The sequence below is a fragment of the Erpetoichthys calabaricus genome, chromosome 5 (genome assembly GCF_900747795.2).
Source record: "Erpetoichthys calabaricus chromosome 5, fErpCal1.3, whole genome shotgun sequence".
NCBI lineage: Eukaryota > Metazoa > Chordata > Cladistia > Polypteriformes > Polypteridae > Erpetoichthys > Erpetoichthys calabaricus.
The window spans coordinates 202,255,086-202,276,735 of NC_041398.2; the positions used below are offsets into that span (position 1 = coordinate 202,255,086).

At 38.2% G+C, this 21,650-nt stretch overlaps 1 protein-coding gene across 1 annotated transcript in view; it reads right to left on the minus strand.

Annotated features, from left to right (window-relative positions):
* LOC114652866 (kinesin-like protein KIF27) overlaps positions 1-21,650 on the minus strand; it is a 118,618-nt gene that overhangs the window by 77,052 nt on the left and 19,916 nt on the right. The window contains exon 3 of the mRNA XM_051928613.1: positions 3,017-4,002. Coding sequence (XP_051784573.1) covers positions 3,017-4,002 — 986 coding nt within the window. The remainder of the gene's footprint in view (positions 1-3,016; positions 4,003-21,650) is intronic.

Below are 21,650 nucleotides of genomic sequence, written 5' to 3' on the forward strand. Positions count from 1 at the left end.
AGATGTACACACACACAGTTTAATTCACCGGATTTTCTGAAATAACTAGCACCTAATGAATAAATAAAAGTGCCAATCATGATAAACTGATAAAACACAAATAAGTAAAGAGAATGACCTAGCACCCATAAAAATGTGCTCAAAAATGCTGAGAAAAATTCTGATTCAAAAATTGTTGTGATAAAAGGACAAAATCTAGAACGTTAAGACCAATAAAGCCTACTTTTTTGTATTTTCAGACCACTTTTTTTAACAAAGACATTGCTACAATGCCACATGCCCTTATACACATACCAGGCAACAACACAAGTGTCCCAACATATCTGTGTTATTAAAAGTCCCCAGCAAGAAAACAGAAAAATAATCTATTTATACATATAAGAATTTTGCTGTACTCTGTAAACATGATTCGGTAATGATAATAATGAAGAGAGAGAACAAAAATTGTAACCAGTTTAAGCCATTAACACATGGAATATATCTGGTTCGGTTCACTAGATAAAATATTGGTCAAAACTCTCAAAAAGACTGCTATCTATCTATCTATCTATCTATCTATCTATCTATCTATCTATCTATCTATCTATCTATCTATCTATCTATCTATCTATCTATCTATCTGTCTGTCTGTCTGTCTGTCTGTCTAACGTGCCATCAAGTTTTTTTAAATGTGAAAACAGATCTTGTAAGTGCAAGTTCATAAAGGAATAAACTATATTATAGTCACTCTAGAATAAAATAAACTAAAAATAAAGGTGGCGGGATGTTTTTGGCTAACCCACAAGCTGTCATGCTAATTTCTGTAATTAACTTACTAAAAATAACTCAGGCATTTTTAATAATAAAATATTAGTACTGCTTAATTTAGCATAGTAGAGTTAGCTACAATATATTACTTTAACACTAGTTCACCCTGCAATGGCCAGGCGCTATGCCTAGGGATTGTTCCTGCCTTTTGCCCTGTGTTTGCTGGGATAGGCTCCAGCTCCCTCACGAGTCTGCAGGTTAAGAGAATAGAAAGATGTTAATACTAAGTAATGTTGCCTGTTGGCAACTCTTCTGAACACTACAGGACTGCTAGTTGAAACCCCATACAACCTTGAATAAGGTACTTAAAGTGAGCACTACAGCAGTAAAAAATAAATTCATGACCAGTTTCACAGTTTGCATAAACTTGTAGAGCAGCTCGTATTCACTATATAGTGGCACTCTATAAATTTAAAAGTGTTAATGAGCTGTAATATATAAACTTTTGTGGAAATATCTTGAATTGATTCTTATTTGTATGCAGAACATAAAACTTTTATTTCAGTTAATTCAGAACTTTCAAAACACTTCATGATTTAAAAGAGATCATATACAATATACTTGGTGTGACAATTTAATTCCATGAATGGACACGTAGTATCACCTGTGATGTAACTGTATCGAAAAATCACATGAGTATTTGTGTTTGAACATGTTTGACCTAATACGTGCGAAATTTGCAAGCTGATAGAGCCAGTTGTTAGTTAGCTATTGGGAAGGTAATAGATATCTGTGTGTACACTTTGGTGTAAAAATGGGTGATCGAAATTTTTTAGAGCAACGTACAAGTATTAATATTAAATGTTTTGTGAAAATCTGCAAATGCACTACTGAAAGGTTACAACTGTTGCAAGTGGCATATGGTGAAGATGCTATGAAAGAGTTGAGTGTGTTTAAGCGGCATAAGAGGTTCAAAGATGGGCGAGAAGATGTGGCGGAGCATGCAATGGAAATCCCCGGATTCACTGCACCCTAAAAAAGCATGCATGTCTCGCTCACAGTTTAAGACCATGCTGGTGTGTTTCTTCGATCACAAGGGAATAGTCCACCAAGAATTTATTGAACAGGGGCAAACAATCAACCAACAATGCTATTTAGAGGTAATGAAGAGAGTACAAGATTCTGACCCAAATTGTGGCCTGACAAGTGGATCATTCATCATGACAATGCACCAAGTCACATTGCGCTCACTGTGAGAGACTTTCTGGCCAAAAATGCGATTACCCAATCAGATCATCCCGCCTATTCACCTAACTTAGCTTCCTGTGATTTCTGGCTATTTCCAAAATTAAAAGCTGTGCTGAAAGGATAAAGATTTTCTAATATAACTGATATCCAACAGAATGTGAGACAGCTGCTCAACAGTATTCTGGAAAATGAGTTCCAGGCCTGCTTCCAGAAATGGTAACACCACTTAAGTCAGTGTATAGCTACACAAGGGGAGTACTTTGAAGGCGACAGTAGCCACTAGTGTACAGTTCCACATGTATATTTTTTAAAGGTGCATTCCGGGAATTAAATTCTCACACCTTGTATAATTTGATTTAAACCATTAGCAATTAAGCCCCATGTCTGTGTCTTCATTACATTACTAAAGAATAGCTATGCATGATGCCGAATGTTGAAGGAAGATATTTTATTGCTATAAAGGGCCTCTAAAAAGTGCTTGATCTCTTAAAACATTTAAACTAAATTTAATTTATGGCACAAGTTATCTGTGTATATTTTAAAACTTCAGCGTGCCTTCCTGCTTTCACAATTGCTCCTTTTTGTGTTGGCGGCTGAGAACAGAGATCCTCTCTCTGCTAGGTCATTTAGGGTGAAGGAGGATGTTCCTGATAGTAGGCTACAGTGACAACTATACCTGGGTGAAGTCTGTAGGAGCTATACTGATAGAAAGTAGTAGACCATAGACCAGGGTTCAAGTACATTGCAACTGTGAACTGTATATCCCCAAATCACAAGTGTATATGAATAGGTAACAAAAGAGGTTTAAACATTATATTGCAGGTCCACCTTACAGAGAATAATCTGTACAGGTAAGAGAAAGTATATGTTTTCAGGAGAGTCGTGGCCAAAAGCTTTTTCATAATAAATCATTAAATAAACTATCAAAATCCATTGAAACCTAAAATGAAACTTTCCCAACTAACTTTCCAGAATCTGAACAAGAAACATTAAAAAGCAGTATTGACATTTTTGGCTCTACCTGACACTTTTTCAGTTCTCTCTTAAGCTGCAGAACAGTATGAAGATTAGGCTCATCCCCAGTTGTGCTTCCTCCACTGTCCACTCTAGCAACAGAATTCTTGTTCTGAAATTCCTCAGCTGCATCCAACCATTCCTGTAGTTTACGCTCCTGTATTTTAGGAAGGGTGGTTAACCCTTTAAGCTCTAACAAAATATTAAAGGCATCTTCAGCTGAGGTACGATAGCGGTGACAGTCTGCCTGCAGCTGAGTCAGCTGCTCTTCCAGGATACGGATCCTATTTTTTCCATGTTCTCCTGTTAAGTCCTGAGATACCTGGCTGCCTTGGCTTGCTATGATTCCATGATATCTCTGCAGTGCTTCTTTCAGTGCATGAATTTCAAGCTCCATTTCATCAATACGGTCCCACTCTGGATTATAATTGACTATTGGTTTGTTCTTAATGTTTCTGGCCCTGTTTGCATATTTAAGAGAATTTAGGGATTCATCGAAATTTGAAGATGAAGGGCTAATACAGGCAATCATTAATGTCTTGGCATTGCCACCCAAAGAGTCTTTTAATATGCGTGTAATTTTGGCATCTCGGTAAGGCACATGTTGACTTTTACGTTTGGGGTCTCCAAGCGCGCTGATAACATTCCCAAGTGCCAGTAAGCCACTGTTGATCTGGACAGACTCCTTAAACCGCTCACCAGTGTTGCCTGTTTTGGTGACTCTCTCGGAGCCTGACAAGTCAACAAAGTGGAATTTTGATGAGATGACCTGACTAGAAGTGTGAAATATTTCCTCAGCATCTTGAACTTTGTTCAGTTCTTCATCTAGTTTATCTACCTTCTGATCAACTGTAATCGTGAGGATGGCATGAGACCGACTGGAGTATTCATTCATTTGTGTAATCCCTGTATGACGAGCTCCATTACCACCTTCTAACAGATGTATTATTTCCTCTGCACTTTCCACAACACATTCTTTAGCTCCAACAATCACTGGTTAAAAGAGAAAGAAAAAAAAATAAAATTAGTATCTATTTCATGAAGTTAATGATTCTTGACATGTTAAGTTTTAGCATTAATACCTATATATGCTTGGGTTGAAAACAAAGCAATGAACATTTAAGTACAATGTTTGCTGTCAGGACTCAGTAGACATAAAAAATGATTAAAAGAAGGCAGTGAAATGCTGCTGAGGTTTCTTGATTAAAAAGCGATGAAGCAGAATTAATATGAAGTTAGCATATTAATCCATGCTACCAGAAAAGCAAGTTAATGAAGTGGCCTTTGAAAAAACTCAACAACAACCTGCCTCATTGAACTGCAAAGACAGAAATGGGAACCTTTCTGCAAAACACCAGCTCTAACTGAGGTATCTCAAAAAACACCACAAGGAGAGATCACACGCAAAAAAATACAATCATGGATGTGGGAGCACATGGAAATATAATCAGTGCTTTGAAGACAATGTGCAGATAGAACCAGAAAAGAGAAATAACTGTAAAACTCAATAAAATGCCATTTGTCGTTGTAGAAAGACTAGAAAAACCAACAGTTTCCCCATCTTTCTGAATTCCTATCATCAGCAAAAAATGACAAGGAAAGTGTCATGAAAACCAGGAGCTTTCATTAAAATAAAATGAATCATATTTTTAATCGATTGGTCGACATTTTTAGTAAGTTATAGACGGGAAGTCAGACGCAGCCCTGATTGGAGTACTCAATTAATTTGTGTAGCTCCAGTAGGATTCAGGAGTATATTTTGACACAACATTTTCATTGACTAAGTAATGTACAGAAGCGATTAAAAATGGCATATAAAATGTTAGGTTATATTGTAAAAACTGTTGAATGCAAGTAAAGGAACATTATGCTCAAACTTTATAATGCACTAGTAAGACTGCATTTGGAGTACTGTGTGCAGTTCTGGTTACCAATTTACAAAAAAAGACATAGCAGCACTTGAAGTTGTGCAGAGGAGAGCAACCAAGTGCATCCCAGGACTTAAGGACATGTTGTACTCTGACAGACTCTAGAATTAAATCTGTTTAATCTCAAGCAGATGAGACTGCAGGAAAAAAGCATCAGTAAAGTACAGTACTGTATAAGGGTGAGTCATGTACTCAAGGACATCAGTGGAAATTAACAATAATTGCATTTAAGACTGAAGCCAGGACGCACATTTTTACAGAGTTGTGGGCCTCTAGAACAAACTTCCTTGATAACTATTAAGAAGAATCTTGATGAGATATTGGGACAGCTTAGCTATTAGATAAACAAACAGGCTTGATGGATTGAATGGTTTCATCTTGTTTGTCAAATTTCTTAATGTGTGATGCACTGCATTAACACTTTGTAACACATGTATTATTATCCCTCTGCATTTTCCACAACACACTTTCAACTCCTTCGAAACAAAACATTCAATAGATTAGATTGTTAATAAAGTTAAGATTGCTAAAATCAATGTCCGCATGAAAACCAAAACTATTTTAACTATGAGAGTAAACAGGTTTTCTCACAAAGTCATTCCTTCATTTTACAACAAAATTCAGTGCCCATATTTATCAAGCGTTTCCAAGTAAGAAAACAGTTCAAAGTGGCTCGAAAATCACAGAGTGATGGAAATTTGGTTCTACTCTCAGGAGAAGTAAATGCATTTTATCAGGTTTCCTAATTTAGAAAAGTACTTCTAACTTCAGCAGTATTTAGGAGAGCTCATAAGTTAGCCTACCATGCAATGAGCTGCAAGAAAATGGTGTTCAAGCAGATTGGCTTGCACAAGCAGAATATTTTGGAAATGCATGACAACCATGAACTCATAAAAAGATATTGATTTCATAGAGGTGGAGTTATGTTTGTAACAAATCTTGTACATTACGTGATTGATCCATCTATGTGGAGAAGCCATGTGCTGTCAGCTGAAGTGAAAGTGTTGGCAACGTTATGTTTTTGGCCACAGGGAAAATGTAGCTATACAACATTTCTTAATGTTTGTACCAAACTCTGAATATCCTTGCAACACATGACATAATATGCAGATTCATACAATTCCCTATGACTCCACATGAGGTGGTGTTACAGCAAGCTGCATTCATGCAAGTCGGCACACACATAAAAATCATTGTTCCAAGAGCACACACATCCATCCATCCATCCATTTTCCAACCCGCTGAATCCGAACACAGGGTCACGGGGGTCTGCTGGAGCCAATCCCAGCCAACACAGGGCACAAGGCAAGGGAACCAATCCCGGGCAGGGTGCCAACCCACGGCAGGACACACACAAACACACCCACACACCAAGCACACACTAAGGCCAATTTAGAATCACCAATCCACCCAACCTGCATGTCTTTGGACTGTGGGAGGAAACAATTGCAAACTGTACTACTGTGTCACCACGCAGGTGGCCATGGATGAGAATTCTACTGTAGTAGCCAACATATTTCCCTGAAGGTAAGCAGGGCTGAATGGGCGATTGACAGTGAAATGTCACCCAGGTGCTTAGAGCTCTGCATTTCATGGAAAATTTGCATTACAATTTACATTTCCAGGAGGATTTAAGTAGACAGGTGCAAACTCACAGGGCTTTGGTTAAATAGAGTCTCACAGAAGATAAGGGGAGATCACAGAGAGAGATACAGCACACAACTCTGGTAAATGATCAGGAACACTGGAAAGGTGAATGTGACAAGAATAGCTGTGGATAACAGTGGGAATGTGAAAATAAGCCTGTGGATCATTCATTATTAAATAAATATGCCTGTTACTCTGTCCATGAATCTTATTCAGTGTGCGTGTCTCAGTCTTTTATTTGCTCTGCTCATTACAGTATTATTTTTGATGTTGTTGTGAAGTGGCAACAATTACATGTAGCTTAGTGCAGTGTTTCCCAACATCACTCCTGGGGCCACACTTTGGCAGCAGGTTTTTGTTCCAACCAGATTCCTAATCAGTGACAACACCTGATAGCACTGATCTCATTTAATTAGCTGGTATTATTTTTCTTTTATTCTACATTCAGAAAAGCATAGCAGCATGATTTTTACATTTATTAAGACATTTAGAAATATTGCTGCTTTTGCTATAGATTTAAATGCTTAACTCTCTTTTGTTGATTTCATTATATTTTGCCCTTTCTCTGTGCAGTTTCCCCCTTCATTGTATCTTATTAATGACAATTAAAAATGAGCAGAGCAAACACGCTGGCAAACAACACTAAATAATCAAAAGCTGCAAGTACTTTAGCATCAGACCCACTAATTAGTAAATAATGGATTAATTAAACAATTAGAACACTTAGAAAAGTAGAATGAAAATCAAGATGAAAACATTGTTAAAAAGAAAAAAAATTATTATTCCCATATAACTGGTACATTTTAATATCTATATATATAAAATTCTTTTCACGTTTAAAACGGAAATGATGTATGACCACGCGATATGGAAATTACGTATTATGTATGACCATGCGATATGGAAATTACGTTAAAGTGGTAAACACAAACACGCCGATCTATCCCATACAAGTGCGTCCCGCGTCGCCCTCTCCCAGCCCTCCTCTCTGGACTCCAGCACTGAGCCGACCCCCGATAGGCGCGTTCTCACAGAGAAAACTGCCACATTGTAACTTTTTTTTAATCCGCAGTACTTGATAGTAGAAGAGATGAACAAAACAGCTTTGCGTCTTTCTACTTTTTAACTGCGCCGAGCTGTAAACAATGTGAAGACGAGACCGCCTTCAGCGGCGAGGGGTCGTAAGAACAAATTGGACGCTGTGGGGCGCGGAATGTCGGGCCTTCCTCCAGGTCAACAGCTTCACAGTTTTGGGCAGCGTCCTCTCTTCTCGCACTGTTTGTCACACTTCAAGTGCCCCGTCGGCTCCTGGGATAGTGGAAATCTTTGCGAATAAGTGTAATCAGCGCTATCGAAGCAGGACTCTCTTGGTAAATTGCGGTGCACGCTACTTACTGTCCCTTAAGATGAATTCGGGTCACTAAAACCCTGCAACATTCAAGGTTGCTTTTGTGATGAATTCTTTTAATAAGATGGAGGGTTTACATCTAAAAAGATGTACCGACCTCTTCATGTTAAGTATTGGACTTGGAAATGTTTGGACCTTCTGCCCGTTAAGCACGGAAAGGCAGCGTCCACATTTCTCAGAATAATTTTTCTCTTAAATCACAGGCACATAGTGCAAGGTTGTCAAGCAGGTACTTTGCCCGAAACCACTATAGTAGTACTTAATATATCTTTACTTCTTAAATGTTAGTGTTTGACTGCTTAATAATTCATACGCTTCTTATATCTTCTTCAAATTCTTTTATCAAAATGTTTTACTACTTAATAATTAATATTTATATAATTTCTATGTTGGGCGGCATGGTGGCGCAGTGGGTAGCGCTGCTGCCTCGCAGTTCGGAGACCTGGGGACCTGGGTTTGCTTCCCGGGTCCTCCCTGCGTGGAGTTTGCATGTTCTCCCCGTGTCTGTGTGGGTTTCCTCCGGGCGCTCCGGTTTCCTCCCACAGTCCAAAGACATGCAGGTTAGGTGGATTGGTGATTCTAAATTGGCCGTAGTGTGTGCTTGGTGTGGGGGTGTGTTTGTGTGTGTTCTGCGGTGGGTTGGCACCCTGCCCAGGATTGGTTCGTGCCCTGTGTTGGCTGGGATTGGCTCCAGCAGACCCCCGTGACCCTGTGTTCAGATTCAGCGGGATGGATGGATAATTTCTATGTTATTGTGAATGCTCTTAATTTGTTCAAAAATAACATTGGTAATTAACAAACTTATTTTATAAATACTACATTTTATTTTTTTTTCCCTTACACTCAGTGAGCGAAGCCACTGGGTAATCAGCTAGTATATATATATATATATATATATATATATATATATATATATATATATATATATATATATATATTCACGACATTCGTAGTCTGTGTCACAATCTGATTGTATGGGTGGTTACCTACCAGGTAACACTTGTGGTTGGCCAGCAATCTGCTAACATCCGCCACGGTGCCCTCAGTTTGTGAGGAGCAGATCATAGAATGGTTTGAAATAGTTTTACTGTCAAATAAATGCAAAGAGTACACGACACGTGTTTCGCCCTCATTCTGGGCTCATCAGGTGTACACACTCCACTGCACTCCCTCTCGGGAATCGAACCTCGGACGTCAGCGCCAGAGGCGATGCCCCTAACGTTGCGCCACGGCTTGTGGTTCATTTATTTGACAGCATGTAGATCAGGGTAATTACATTCACGGCATTCGTAGTCTGTGTCACAATCTGATTGTATGGGTGGTTACCTACCAGGTAACGCTTGTGGTTGGCCAGCAATCTGCTAACATCCGCCACGGTGCCCTCAGTTTGTGAGGAGCAGATCATAGAATGGTTTGAAATAGTTTTACTGTCAAATAAATGCAAAGAGTACACGACACGTGTTTCGCCCTCATTCTGGGCTCATCAGGTGTACACACTCCACTGCACTCCCACCCATACAATCAGATTGTGACACAGACTACGAATGCCGTGAATGTAATTACCCCGATCTACATGCTGTCAAATAAACGAACCACACGCCGTGGCGCAACGTTAGGGGCATCGCCTCTGGCGCCGAGGTTCGATTCCCAAGAGGGAGTACAGTGGAGTTTGTACACCTGATGAGCCCAGAATGAGGGCGAAACACGTGTCGTGTACTCTTTGCATTTATTTGACAGTAAAACTATTTCAAACCATATATATATATATATATATATATATTTTTTTTTTTTTACCGAACTTAGTTTTTTAATTTCTATATTGTTCCCAAAACACAGAACTTGGGAAATAACACATCACTTAATTAGCCCAGGAGTCCAATTAAAAACAGAATCTGGATGGAACAAAAACCTGCAGCCACAGTGTGCCCTCAGGACCGAGGTTGGGAAACACTGGCTTAGTGCAATATCCTACCTTATTATGTTTTTTCCTTATTATTCTACTTCTTCACTTGTTACTTTCAATATTATTATTACTCTGTTCTTATCTTTATTGTGAAGCTTTTCTCTTAGTATCATTAAATTACAAAACATCATCATGAGTGCCAGTTTGTGGCTGGGGTGCCATAAAAGCACAACATCATTCATTCTTAAAAGTGGCCTCCTATGTGTTGCTAGAAGTTCATACAGAACTCTTCGTAACTATTTCTAATGTCCTCATGTTGTGAAGTTGGGACAAATTCTTCTCATAGTCTGAATTTTATTGCAAGTCCTAGGAGTAATTCTAAGATGCTGGATAAATACAGGTACAGATGTTGTTTATGCAGATGGCCATCTTCTAACGGTCACGTGGCAAGTGCAACATGTGCCTTCCAACTACATAACCTCATTGTGATCAGGGACATAAAATGGCAGTACCCAAAAATCCAAAGCCATAAAAAAATGCAGTACCCATAAAAACAAATACACAAAATGGGGTTGCCAATGAAAAAATACAATGATGATGAAATTATGTCACAGAAATAATAAGAATAATAAAACAAATAATGAAACAAAAACTCATGACACCAGTATATACCCCACAATGAAGGTGAGCTCAAAGCTTCTTTTGGTTGTATAGCCCCAAGAACTGTGAATTTCAAATCACTGCTGAAAAAAAAGGTTTCTAAATATCTGTGATACCAGACAATTTCACTAACTAAACTAATTTGAGCTGTCGAACCTTATGTGTTTCTAGAATGGTTTTTTAAACTGTATTACTAAATGAGCTATGTTTCTTTGGCAAGGTGATATTTTCTTGTCACTTGTGGGACATCAAATCTATATTACACATATTAAATAACATAAGAAGACACATCCATCATGATAAAAAGTTAACACTTCTAATGTACTTCTGGACAAGTGAAGCTGTGCACCCACACATCTTTGTTATGTCTTCTGTTTACATGGCATATTTTGGGATGGCATCGAGATGCAGCAAATAGCTTTGCAACTTCAAAATGTTTGGGTTGGAAGTGCAGTTCAAAGCCTCCTTCTATAGTGATTGAGAATGTTCTTCCAGTGTTTTTTTTGGATATCTGTAGGCAACTTACTGTTCACAGACACAATCTCACATGGATTGTGGTCTCTAAATTAACATGACGTGGTGCGCTTTTGTCTGTGCTAGTATGAACTCAGAAATGGACCTCTAGTGCATGCAAGGTGGATTTCTTTAACATAGAGATTAAGGCTTTACACTTCAAATGCTGAGGTTGCGAATTCAGTTCCTGCTACTGACACCATGTGACCATGAGCAAGATATTTCAGCCAACATTCTAATTGGAAAAAAAAAAGAAATGTAACTAATTGTATCTCAAAGGTTGTAAGATGCCTTGGATAAAGTAAATTAGTAAATAATTATAATTTCTGCCTAGAACTGCTTGTGGCTTAAAGAAAGACATTTTGAATACATTTCTAGAAATATATTGTCCTGAATTGCCAGATCTTCAATTTTTTAAATAAGAGATGTTTATATTTTTAATATTTTTTGCTCAGACAAACAAGATCAACTGAATCTACACCACACTTTCAAGGGCAATTAACATCAAAGCATCTTCTCTTTCTGAATTGTAGCAGCAATCTATCACCTTAAATCTCAGGCCATGTTGATTCTTTTAGCATTTGGAAACAGAGATGTGTAAAAAGACCAGAAACTTTGACAGGCAGCCAATCAAAGGTGTGTAATATCACATGTCACGAAGCCCCACATGGAATTTTAATATAAATATGGATATGAAAAACACCAAATCAAAAACACCTACGACAGCACCCAATCTTTGACATTTTCTGTAAACTTTTTCTAAAGCTTATATCTAGACTCTTATTATCAATTTTATTTTCTATCATATCTTGTTTGATTTGGTATTATTATTTGTTAATAAACACCACTTTGCATTGCATTTTCTATACTTTATTCTTGTATCTAGTGTGATTGAAATAATAAATTGAAAATGAAGACACTTGTGTGAGGTTATCAAGGCTAGAGGTTTCTCTTCAGAAGAAAGAAAACTGTGGTAAAAGCAGGGTATATTCGTTGGTTGTTAAGTGGCACATAACCAAGAGAGTTGTGTTTTTAGTTGTGTTGTGATGACACCCACATATTTATTAGTGCTAATGATAGAAAGTTCTTAAGTAGAGACTCCTATAGAATATTGATTAGGATATCTGTGTATGAATGTGAAGGGGTTCTACGTAGAATATTGTGGTGGGTGACTTACAATTAGACTTTCACCTAAGACTTTCTCTATAGGAGCCCTATGTGTTTGTGCATCTGTATCTGTGTTAATCTTAAGGTGTGAGAGTAGACCAACATAGTATTGAACCTGGCAAGTCCCACAGAACCCACAATAATAGAGATAAATTAAAATTAATATTTCTGTGGCAGCACGGTGGCGCAGTGGGTAGCGCTGCTGTCTCGCAGTTGGGAGACCTGGGGACCTGGGTTTACTTCCCGGGTCCTCCCTGCGTGGAGTTTGCATGTTCTCCCCGTGTCTGCTTGGGTTTCCTTCGGGCGCTACGGTTTCCTCCCACAGTCCAAAGACATGCAGGTTAGGTGTATTGGCGATTCTAAATTGGCCCTAGTGTGTGCTTGGTGTGTGGGTGTGTTTGTGTGTGTCCTGCGGTGGGATAGATAGATAGATAGATAGATAGATAGATAGATAGATAGATAGATAGATAGATAGATAGATAGATAGATAGATAGATAGATAGATAGATAGATAGATAGATAGATAGATAGATACTTTATTAATCCCAATGGGAAATTCAGGGTTGGCACCCTGCCCGGGATTGGTTCCTGCCTTGTGCCCTGTGTTGGCTGGGATTGGCTCCAGTGGACCCCCGTGACCCTGTGTTTGGATTCAGCGGGTTGGATAATGGATGGATGGATGGATATTTCTCTGACACAGTAAATCAGGGATAAAGGAGCCATATTTTTATGAAAGCTGCATAATGTTAAATATGTAAATAAGTAATACAACATTTTACATTCAACGGCAGAGGAATAGTATTATAGATATGCAGGAAGCGCATGGTACAGCAGCTGTGCTCTTGGACATTTCTCTGTATAGGCTGCTGGTTCAATCTGCCTTTGAGTCGCGCTGTGTGGTCCTGAGCAATAACAACCCCTTTATGCTCAGATAATTTAGAAACAGTATGTGTAATGTGTTGTTATGAATATTTATTTTTTTAATTATATATTAACTATTGGCTTTTGTAGAGCTGCTTACAGTTTTGCTGGATTTGCTTACTTTATTATTAAAATCGCCTGTTTTTGTAAAGTGTTCCAGGAAGACAAGATTTGTGCTGGATAGAGAAATTGCAGAAATGTAAAGATATTGCAGAAATTGTATTGGGTAGGTGACTAATCTGACAAGATGTTCCTTCATTCTCATGGGCATTTGTGTGTGACCCTTTCTCAAAAGCTTATTTATTTAATGCACTTCAAAGGCATCTGTGAACATAACAGTTGAAATACATTTGAATAAACAATCTGGCTTTTAAAATGTTTTTATGGAAAACAACATTTATCAATCCTGTGACAACAGCAGTAATGTAAATTATTTATGTACAGTACCCCATTATCTTGGTCTTTGTGTAGAGTAACCATTACTAGTGATACACTTACATTGTAGTCTATTCATCCATCCATATATACATTTTCTGAAGATGCTCATTCAAATAAAGGTCAATTGTGGCCAGAACCTATCCTGGTATTGTTAAGGGAAATGTAGGAACCAGCCACAGATGGAGTGTCAGTCTGTTACAGGTCACATGCATACTTACACTAATTTAGAGCTGCAAATTATTTGAATGCACAGGTGTGTTTGGGATGGGGAAGACATCTGGAGTGCCCAGAGGAAGAAAAACATACAAACATAAGGAGACGGTACAAAGCAGCAAACTGATAGAAACCTGACTAAGAACTGAACTGTTTCTTTAAAAGTTTTGAGGCTGCAGTTACTGTGCCAGCATAGTGGACATTAGTTCAGCAAAATTTCAAAATATTTAAAAACAGAAAAAATACAAACTAGGACCATCAATATTTTCTGAAACAACATGGCTCCAAACTGTGTTGATGTTATAAAGATTTAAATGAGTTCAGAAATGTTAATAAACTGAATATCATTTGGTACTGGTGTGGAGAGTAAAGTTCTCCTCTGAGGTAACTTGCTAACAGAATCTATCTATTATAATAAAAAACAGAGAAGAGACTTTTTAGCCTGGGACGAGACGTGACTTTTTCAGAGAGATACTTTCACTTCCCACGAGACAAGACTTGTGCCAACAGATTTAACCACGCCCGCAAATAAAAGACAAAGAGTAGATGAAAAAGTAGAATGTCGCAAAGAATTCAAAAACTTCGGCACGATACACATGAAGAGCAGGTTAGAGATAATGAAAGTACTAAAATTCGAAAGTCTCAAAAAAATTTTAGTAAAGCTCGCATTAGCGCCAACAAACAGAAATTATTACTTGGTAAAATAACGGAACAGCGAAAAGAGATTGAATGTATTATTTGGAGTTAAACTTTAAGTCAGAGACTTGTAGATTGTCTGATTTGTGTTGCCATCAGGGAAAAGTAGTGTTTCTTCCCAATGAAGAGGCATTTCGGCGAGAATTAAAAGATTGCTGTTTGGTGAAAGTGAAATCCACATATGAGAGCGGCAGAAATGCAAAGTTTCAGGGGTATAGTACAGGCCAGGGGAGTTGGCGTGCGAAGCGAGCATGGGGCAAAGCCCTCTAGTCAATATATATAAAAAAACTAGCTGTGTTACTCAGGTTCACCTGAGATATTCTGTAAAACAATGGGCCTTTGTTATAGCGCCAATGTAGCAGAAGATATTATTATTGGCAGGTGTAGTGGTTAAGAGTTTGGACCTTGGACTTCAGACCCCGAAGTTGCTGACAGTGTGTGACCATGAGCAAGTCACTTCACTTGCCTTACCAATTGTATCTCAAATGTTTGAAGTGGATTTCGATAAAGCAGTGAGTCATTAGGAACATGCTATACACAATTGTCCATGAGTTAAACATTCCTGCCATTATATCAATTCCTACTTTTCCTAATGACTTGGCTTTGGTTGATGGTCATTGCAAAAGATAATTTAACAAGAAAGTGTAGTCTTCTGAATTGAAATGGGTAATCAGTAGGAATAATGTGAAATTTGAGTATATGTTATCATCATTGCTAAATATTTAATATTTTCGATTGTTTGAGTCATTCACTTAAGGATTTCTTTTTGTGTTTTTTGTCAGTTGTATGTGGTTCCTCTTTAAAGTCCACAAATGCAAATGTGCATGTAAAGGAATTTTGAAGGAGTGGACCATTCTCCATTCAAAGCAAGCAGATGTGCATGTGAATGTAAACAGTTTCAAAGGGTGGGGGTTCCCTTTTAAAGTCTGTACATGTGAATGCACTGTATAATACAATGGAGTAGCTGGTTTAAGGTTCCTCTCTTCCTCCCTTTCTACTTCTATCCAGGTAACACCTATGCTTACAGCCACAGTGCTGGACACCCTCACTGGAAGTTTATAAAACTTTATACCTATTAAGCTTTGCATCTTCACTGAGTTTCGCCAAGCTTTCACGTTCCAATTCACACCTCACTGTATGCAGAAAATCATATTTGTTTTTTCTGTCCAGTACTTCACTCCTTCTTCAGTTGATCATCCATCCACCCAATTAGTCAGTGGTCTTAATCAAGTGTTTATGATGTGATACCCACTTCTATAGAAAAAAAATGGAGGTCTGGGCTACCCCAGCAATGTAATCAGGCTTTGACTCCTTCTCTCGGTAAATGGCAGTGTGGGCTGACAAGAAAAAACAGCCATATGGGAACCTGCTATGTCAGACAAGAAAAGAAACAGTGGCGACATCTGCTGAGAGTGAAGCACATTGCACAATGCAGGCACAACAAACACAGACAGCTGCCTGTACAAACTGAAATCTGCTCCATTCTTATACTCTGATTGTAAAAAAAAAATCATCCATACTGTTGTGCCACAAAAAAAGATCCATGACCTCAGATCACCATCCTGGCCAGGAAAGATGGGTCCTTATTTGGCCAGGAGGCCTTTTTAGCAGAAGGATGTGAGTGGACTAGGTGCCACTAACCAACTTGGTTGGGATCCCAATATAACGGATGGACAGTGAGAAACTACTTCCCAGGGCTATATGCTTTCCCTGAGCATTAGGTGGCGACATCACTCTGGTGTGCTTCTCATTCAGACACTCACAGGGGTCCATGGGAGTTGTAGATTTGGTGGGCAGCCCTGTTAGGGTCCTTGGGTGTTGCTAGGTGAGCTGCTGGAGGCAGAACCTCTTATCATAAGGATGTTCTGCCTGACCCAGAAGTGCTTCCTGGATACAATGTGATAGAACCGGAAGTTATCCCAGGTCTGCTATAAAAGAAGCTTCTGGGTTCGGAGAGTAGACAGACAAAACTCACCTGGGATAAGTGGAGAAAGGTGGAGTTGTGTAGTGTTTGCACCTGGAACTATGTCTGTAAAGTTGTGTAAAGGATTTGGGCTGTACACATATACATTTCAATAAAAGCCAATCACAACCCTTGTGGATGTGCAAATATATTGCAAATTGTTATTTAAGTCCATTACTGAACCAACCTTAGCCTGCTTTAGGGTTGTAAAAGCCAAAGTCTGTTCTGTCAGTTTTGGATTACAGGCTGGAATTTATACTGAACACAGGTAATGTTACAGCTCTAAGGAAAACAAACCATCACAAATAAGACTATAAGCCCTTTGCAGAAAAGGAATGGAAAATGCCATGTAATGTGAGGAAACAGGCAGAAGGCTAATGTTAAGATTTGCCAGCACTCTACACTTAGAAAAAGACTTTAATTAAAAACTCTGCCCTGAAAAAGGGACAAGGGAACCATAAACATCCCAGGTCCCAATGATAAAAAACAAGCTCTGTTATGATAAGAGAGTTTCATTATCAAAATTCTCTATACACAACCAGAATCAAAAAGAAAAGTAAAAAATGTCTGCCTACAATAGGCAAACCAGGGGATGAACTAAAAAAAGGCTGAAAAGATCCATGTAAAATCCAAAGGGGGGAGTTAAAAAAACAATAGAGAGCTTTGTGACCATTAAAGGGGAGTGCATGATGAATACATACATACATTAAGTCCTTATTAAAGAATAATACAATGCAAAAGGGGAGTAACAAAAACAAATTTTGAAACATAAATTATAAAGAAAATAAAATATAAATGACTAAAAAGAAAGGACATCGGGGCCAGGGATGAAATTCTGGCTAATGCATAACAGGTAGTGTATTTGTGGATATTTGTAAATATTTCAGATTAGACAATTGCTTCATTTAAGTTTTTCCAGCATGTTCAGTTGTTGTTTGCACTCTCTTTTGGCCCATGTTATTTAAAAAGTCATCATATTTTGTGATTTTCTTAAAAGTTGAATACAGCACCGCTACGGTCTCCAGATTTTATATATTTGTTGTGTAAATCCCTGTGCAGTTCCTCAATCAATCTAAATCCATCCATCCATCCATTTTCCAACCCGCTGAATCCGAACACAGGGTCACGGGGGTCTGCCGGAGCCAATCCCAGCCAACACAGGGCACAAGGCAGGAACCAATCCCGGGCAGGGTGCCAGCCCACCGCAGATCAATCTAAGTATAGACTATAATTCAATTCAAACTATATATGGATTATGAGTTTTCTTGGCTCAATGAATTCAAATTTGGGGTTTAATTTAGTCTAAAATCTGTCCTGGAAAAGTTCATTATTGAAACACATTTTATCACACCACCATTTTCTTTCCCAATTGGTTGCTGCTATGTATGGTTTCTGTTTCAGCTGTCTCCGTGGAGACCTTTACCAGAATTCCCGGGGCGGGGGGGTGGGGGGGGGGGTGACGTCAATTTTATGATGATACAAAGGTCACCCTGGGCTATTAAAGCTTGACAGATAAACCTTGTTACGCAGCATCATTAAGATCTTTATTTAGTCGTTTCTCGTTTTATGAATTCCCATTATTGTTTTTGACACTGAGTTTTTCAATCCCACACTGGCTTTGATGAGAGATATGCTTATCTCCTGGTCCTGACATTTGGCTCATTTTTTGGCTTTAGATTCTTCTGATCATTTTCATTTTCTGTCTCTTGTGAGTCCGTATAAGTACAAACGACATTTGGCTCATTTTTTGGCTTTAGATTCTTCTGATCATTTTCATTTTCTGTCTCTTGTGAGTCCGTATAAGTACAAACATCTGTAAGCCAGCTACTACCATTTTTCCAATAGTCTGCTTTTAGGGAGAAAATAATACAAAGATGAAAAATTTTATACACAGATATTTATAAATTGGATATTTCTTTTTACATTATATTATAGTGCCAGCGAAAAAGTACATTTAATGACTTCACAAGAAATGACTTTTAAATCAGAGAGAATATATTGCCAATTTATTTAATTTATGATCTATATTATAAGATTTTCAACATTCTTATGTAAAGTAAATGTGTATCTGAGACATGTGTGAAATGAAACTTCATTTGACAAGTCTGGGACAGTTAGAGGGACAAAGTTTACAAAAATAGGAAATGAGCCACACACAGCAAAGAACAGAAGAAAAATGGAAATGGGTATAGTACTGGTACTACTGTGGATACTTGTGGATACGCCGACCCTCAAATGTTTAACCAAAATGCCATGAAAAGTGCTTCACCTGAAGATAAGCTAAATGTGAAAATTTAAAACACTCTGGCTCTGAAAAAAAATACTGTACTTTCAAAGTTTTACTTATTTTTATTGAAGTAAAAATAACTGTTACTTAAAAAAACAGATCTGCGTTACTAAAGGAAGCTTATAAAACAAAGTGCTGCATTATTTCTCAAAAGTATTGCATTTTGAAGACACTGCCTACTGCTGTCTGTGTAACATTGTACAAGCATGTGCTCCGGCCGTCTGATGACAGCTTGTGAGAAAGAAGCTAAGCATGTGTGCAGCGTGCAATCAAGTGAAAAGAACTGAACAAAAGTTATAGATATGCTCAATAGTCCTGCATGTGTTGAGGGGTAAATGTAATTTTCCAAGTTAAGGATCACAGGGAGGCAGGGATTATTATAGCCACGCTGTGAGGCAAAAAACCAAGCATGGTACACCGTTCCTTTTTGGACAATAAGTAATTGTTTTAAATGCAGTACATTTGTTAAATTTGTTATAACTTATTTTTTTTATTATTGCTGGTTGTTATTATTTATTTATTACTGTCTACTTCAATTTATGTAATTATTCATTTACCTATTATTTATGTATTTATATGTTTATTTATAGCATAGTATTGTTCTTAACTTGTCTTGCACTTGTCCAGTATTAATGTATATGTTGCACCACAGTCCTGAAGAATGTTATTTTGTACTTTTGTATGCTGTAATACAGTGTATGAATGGTATGGCAATAAAGCCTCTTGACTTAACTTGACTTGAATTACACAGCCAAACAGAGAAGAGTGTGCTGCATGCAATCTATTAGCAGGAACCTATTCATAAAGTGTAACATTTAGTTTTAACCCAGTTATTTGTTTACAGATAATTTTAAAGAGCAGCCAGGCTTTGGGAGTTTGCAATTTAGGATGAAAAAAAGGAATAGATGTTATTAACTTTACCGTACATGAAGGACTAAATCTATACTAATAAAAGGCAAAGCCCTCACTGACTCACTGACTGACTGACTGACTGACTGACTCATCACTAATTCTCGAACTTCCCGTGTAGGTGGAAGGCTGAAATTTGGCAGGCTCATTCCTTACAGCTTACTTACAAAAGTTAGGCAGGTTTCATTTCGAAATTCAAGGCGTAACGGTCATAACTGGAACCTCTTTTTGTCCATATACTGTAATGGACTGCAGCTCGCTGGCCGTGGGAGGCGGAGTTGCATATCGCGTTATCACGCCTCCCAAGTAATCATGTGAACTGACTGTGAACGCAGTACGTACACAATTCAGAAGGCAGCGAAACAATAAGAAGCGAAGCACGGTGTAAACCGTAAGTTTAAATTAAGTTTATAGAAATGCTCCCGCTGCCGTTTGCAATACCATATTCGCGAGATACAAGTTTAATGAGAACACACGAGGTATAAACGAGATTTGGATCACTTTGTAACGGAGTTAAAATTGCTGTAGCAAGAAACTTTGAAGTGCCGGGTCTTAGCTAACATTAAATAAAGCCGTGGACATCGCAAAATCACACAAGAGAGCGGCTCACGTGAACTGACTGAACGCAGCAGGAGTGATCACTTCGCTACTGCGGAAACAAAGCACGGTGTAAACTGTAAGTTTAAATTAAGTTTATAGAAACGCTCCCGCTGCCGTTTGCAATACCATATTCGCGAGATACAAGTTTAATGAGAAGACACGACGTATAAACGAGACTTTGGATGACTTTGTAACGGAGTTAAAATAAAGCCGTGGACATCGCAAAATCACACAAGAGAGAGGCTCACGTGAACTGACTGAACGCAGCAGGAGTGATCACTTCGCTACTGCGGAAACAAAGCACGGTGTAAACTGTAAGTTTAAATTAAGTTTATAGAAACGCTCCCGCTGCCGTTTGCAATACCATATTCGCGAGATACAAGTTTAATGAGAAGACACGACGTATAAACGAGACTTTGGATGACTTTGTAACGGAGTTAAAATTGCTGTAGCGAGAAACTTTTAAGTGCCGGGTCTTAGCTAACATTAAATAAAGCCGTGGACATTGCAACATCATACAAGAGAGCGGCTCACGTGAACTGACTGAACGCAGCACGTCGGAAACAAAGCACCGTGTAAACCTAAAGTTTAAATTAAGTTCATAGACCTACAAAAGGTTGCCATTGATTTGAGGCAAGATTGCTTTTCTCCTGTACAACTATACGTTGCATTCTCAAGAGTGTGCTTGCACGGCTTGGTCATATTACAACTGGAGTGCTGAACTGACAACGTGGTATACAAAGAAAACTATAACAATCGTAATATGTATATATATATATATATATATATATATATATATATATATATATATATATATATATATATATATATACTAATAAAAGGCAAAGCCCTCACTGACTCACTCACTCACTGACTGACTGACTGACTCACTTATCACTAATTGTCCAACTTCCCATGTAGGTGGAAGGCTGAAATTTGGCAGGCTCATTCCTTACAGCTTACTTACAAAAGTTAGGCAGGTTTCATTTCGAAATTCTACGCGTAATGGTCATAACCGGAACCTCTTTTTTGTCCATATACTGTAATGGCGGAGGGGGAGTCACGTATCGCGTCATCACGCCTCCTATGTAATCATGTGAACTGAAAACAAGGAAGAGATTTACAGCACAACTCAAACGTGGGAACGAAGGTAAATGACGTTAATTGTTGAGTGTCTTTTAATACTGTGTAAGCATACATATTAACACATGTGCAATTAAACGTGTGCATTTACGGGGTGATTTCTCAGGCTTAAAAGCTCGCCTTTTATTAAAAAGGTAAATGCAAACTCTTTTCATTCTGAAGGGCACAAACCACGTTAGATTTCAGCCGTTAAACGCGCAAAAATGTCAGTACACCAGATAAATAAGCGCAACATATTATCAGTT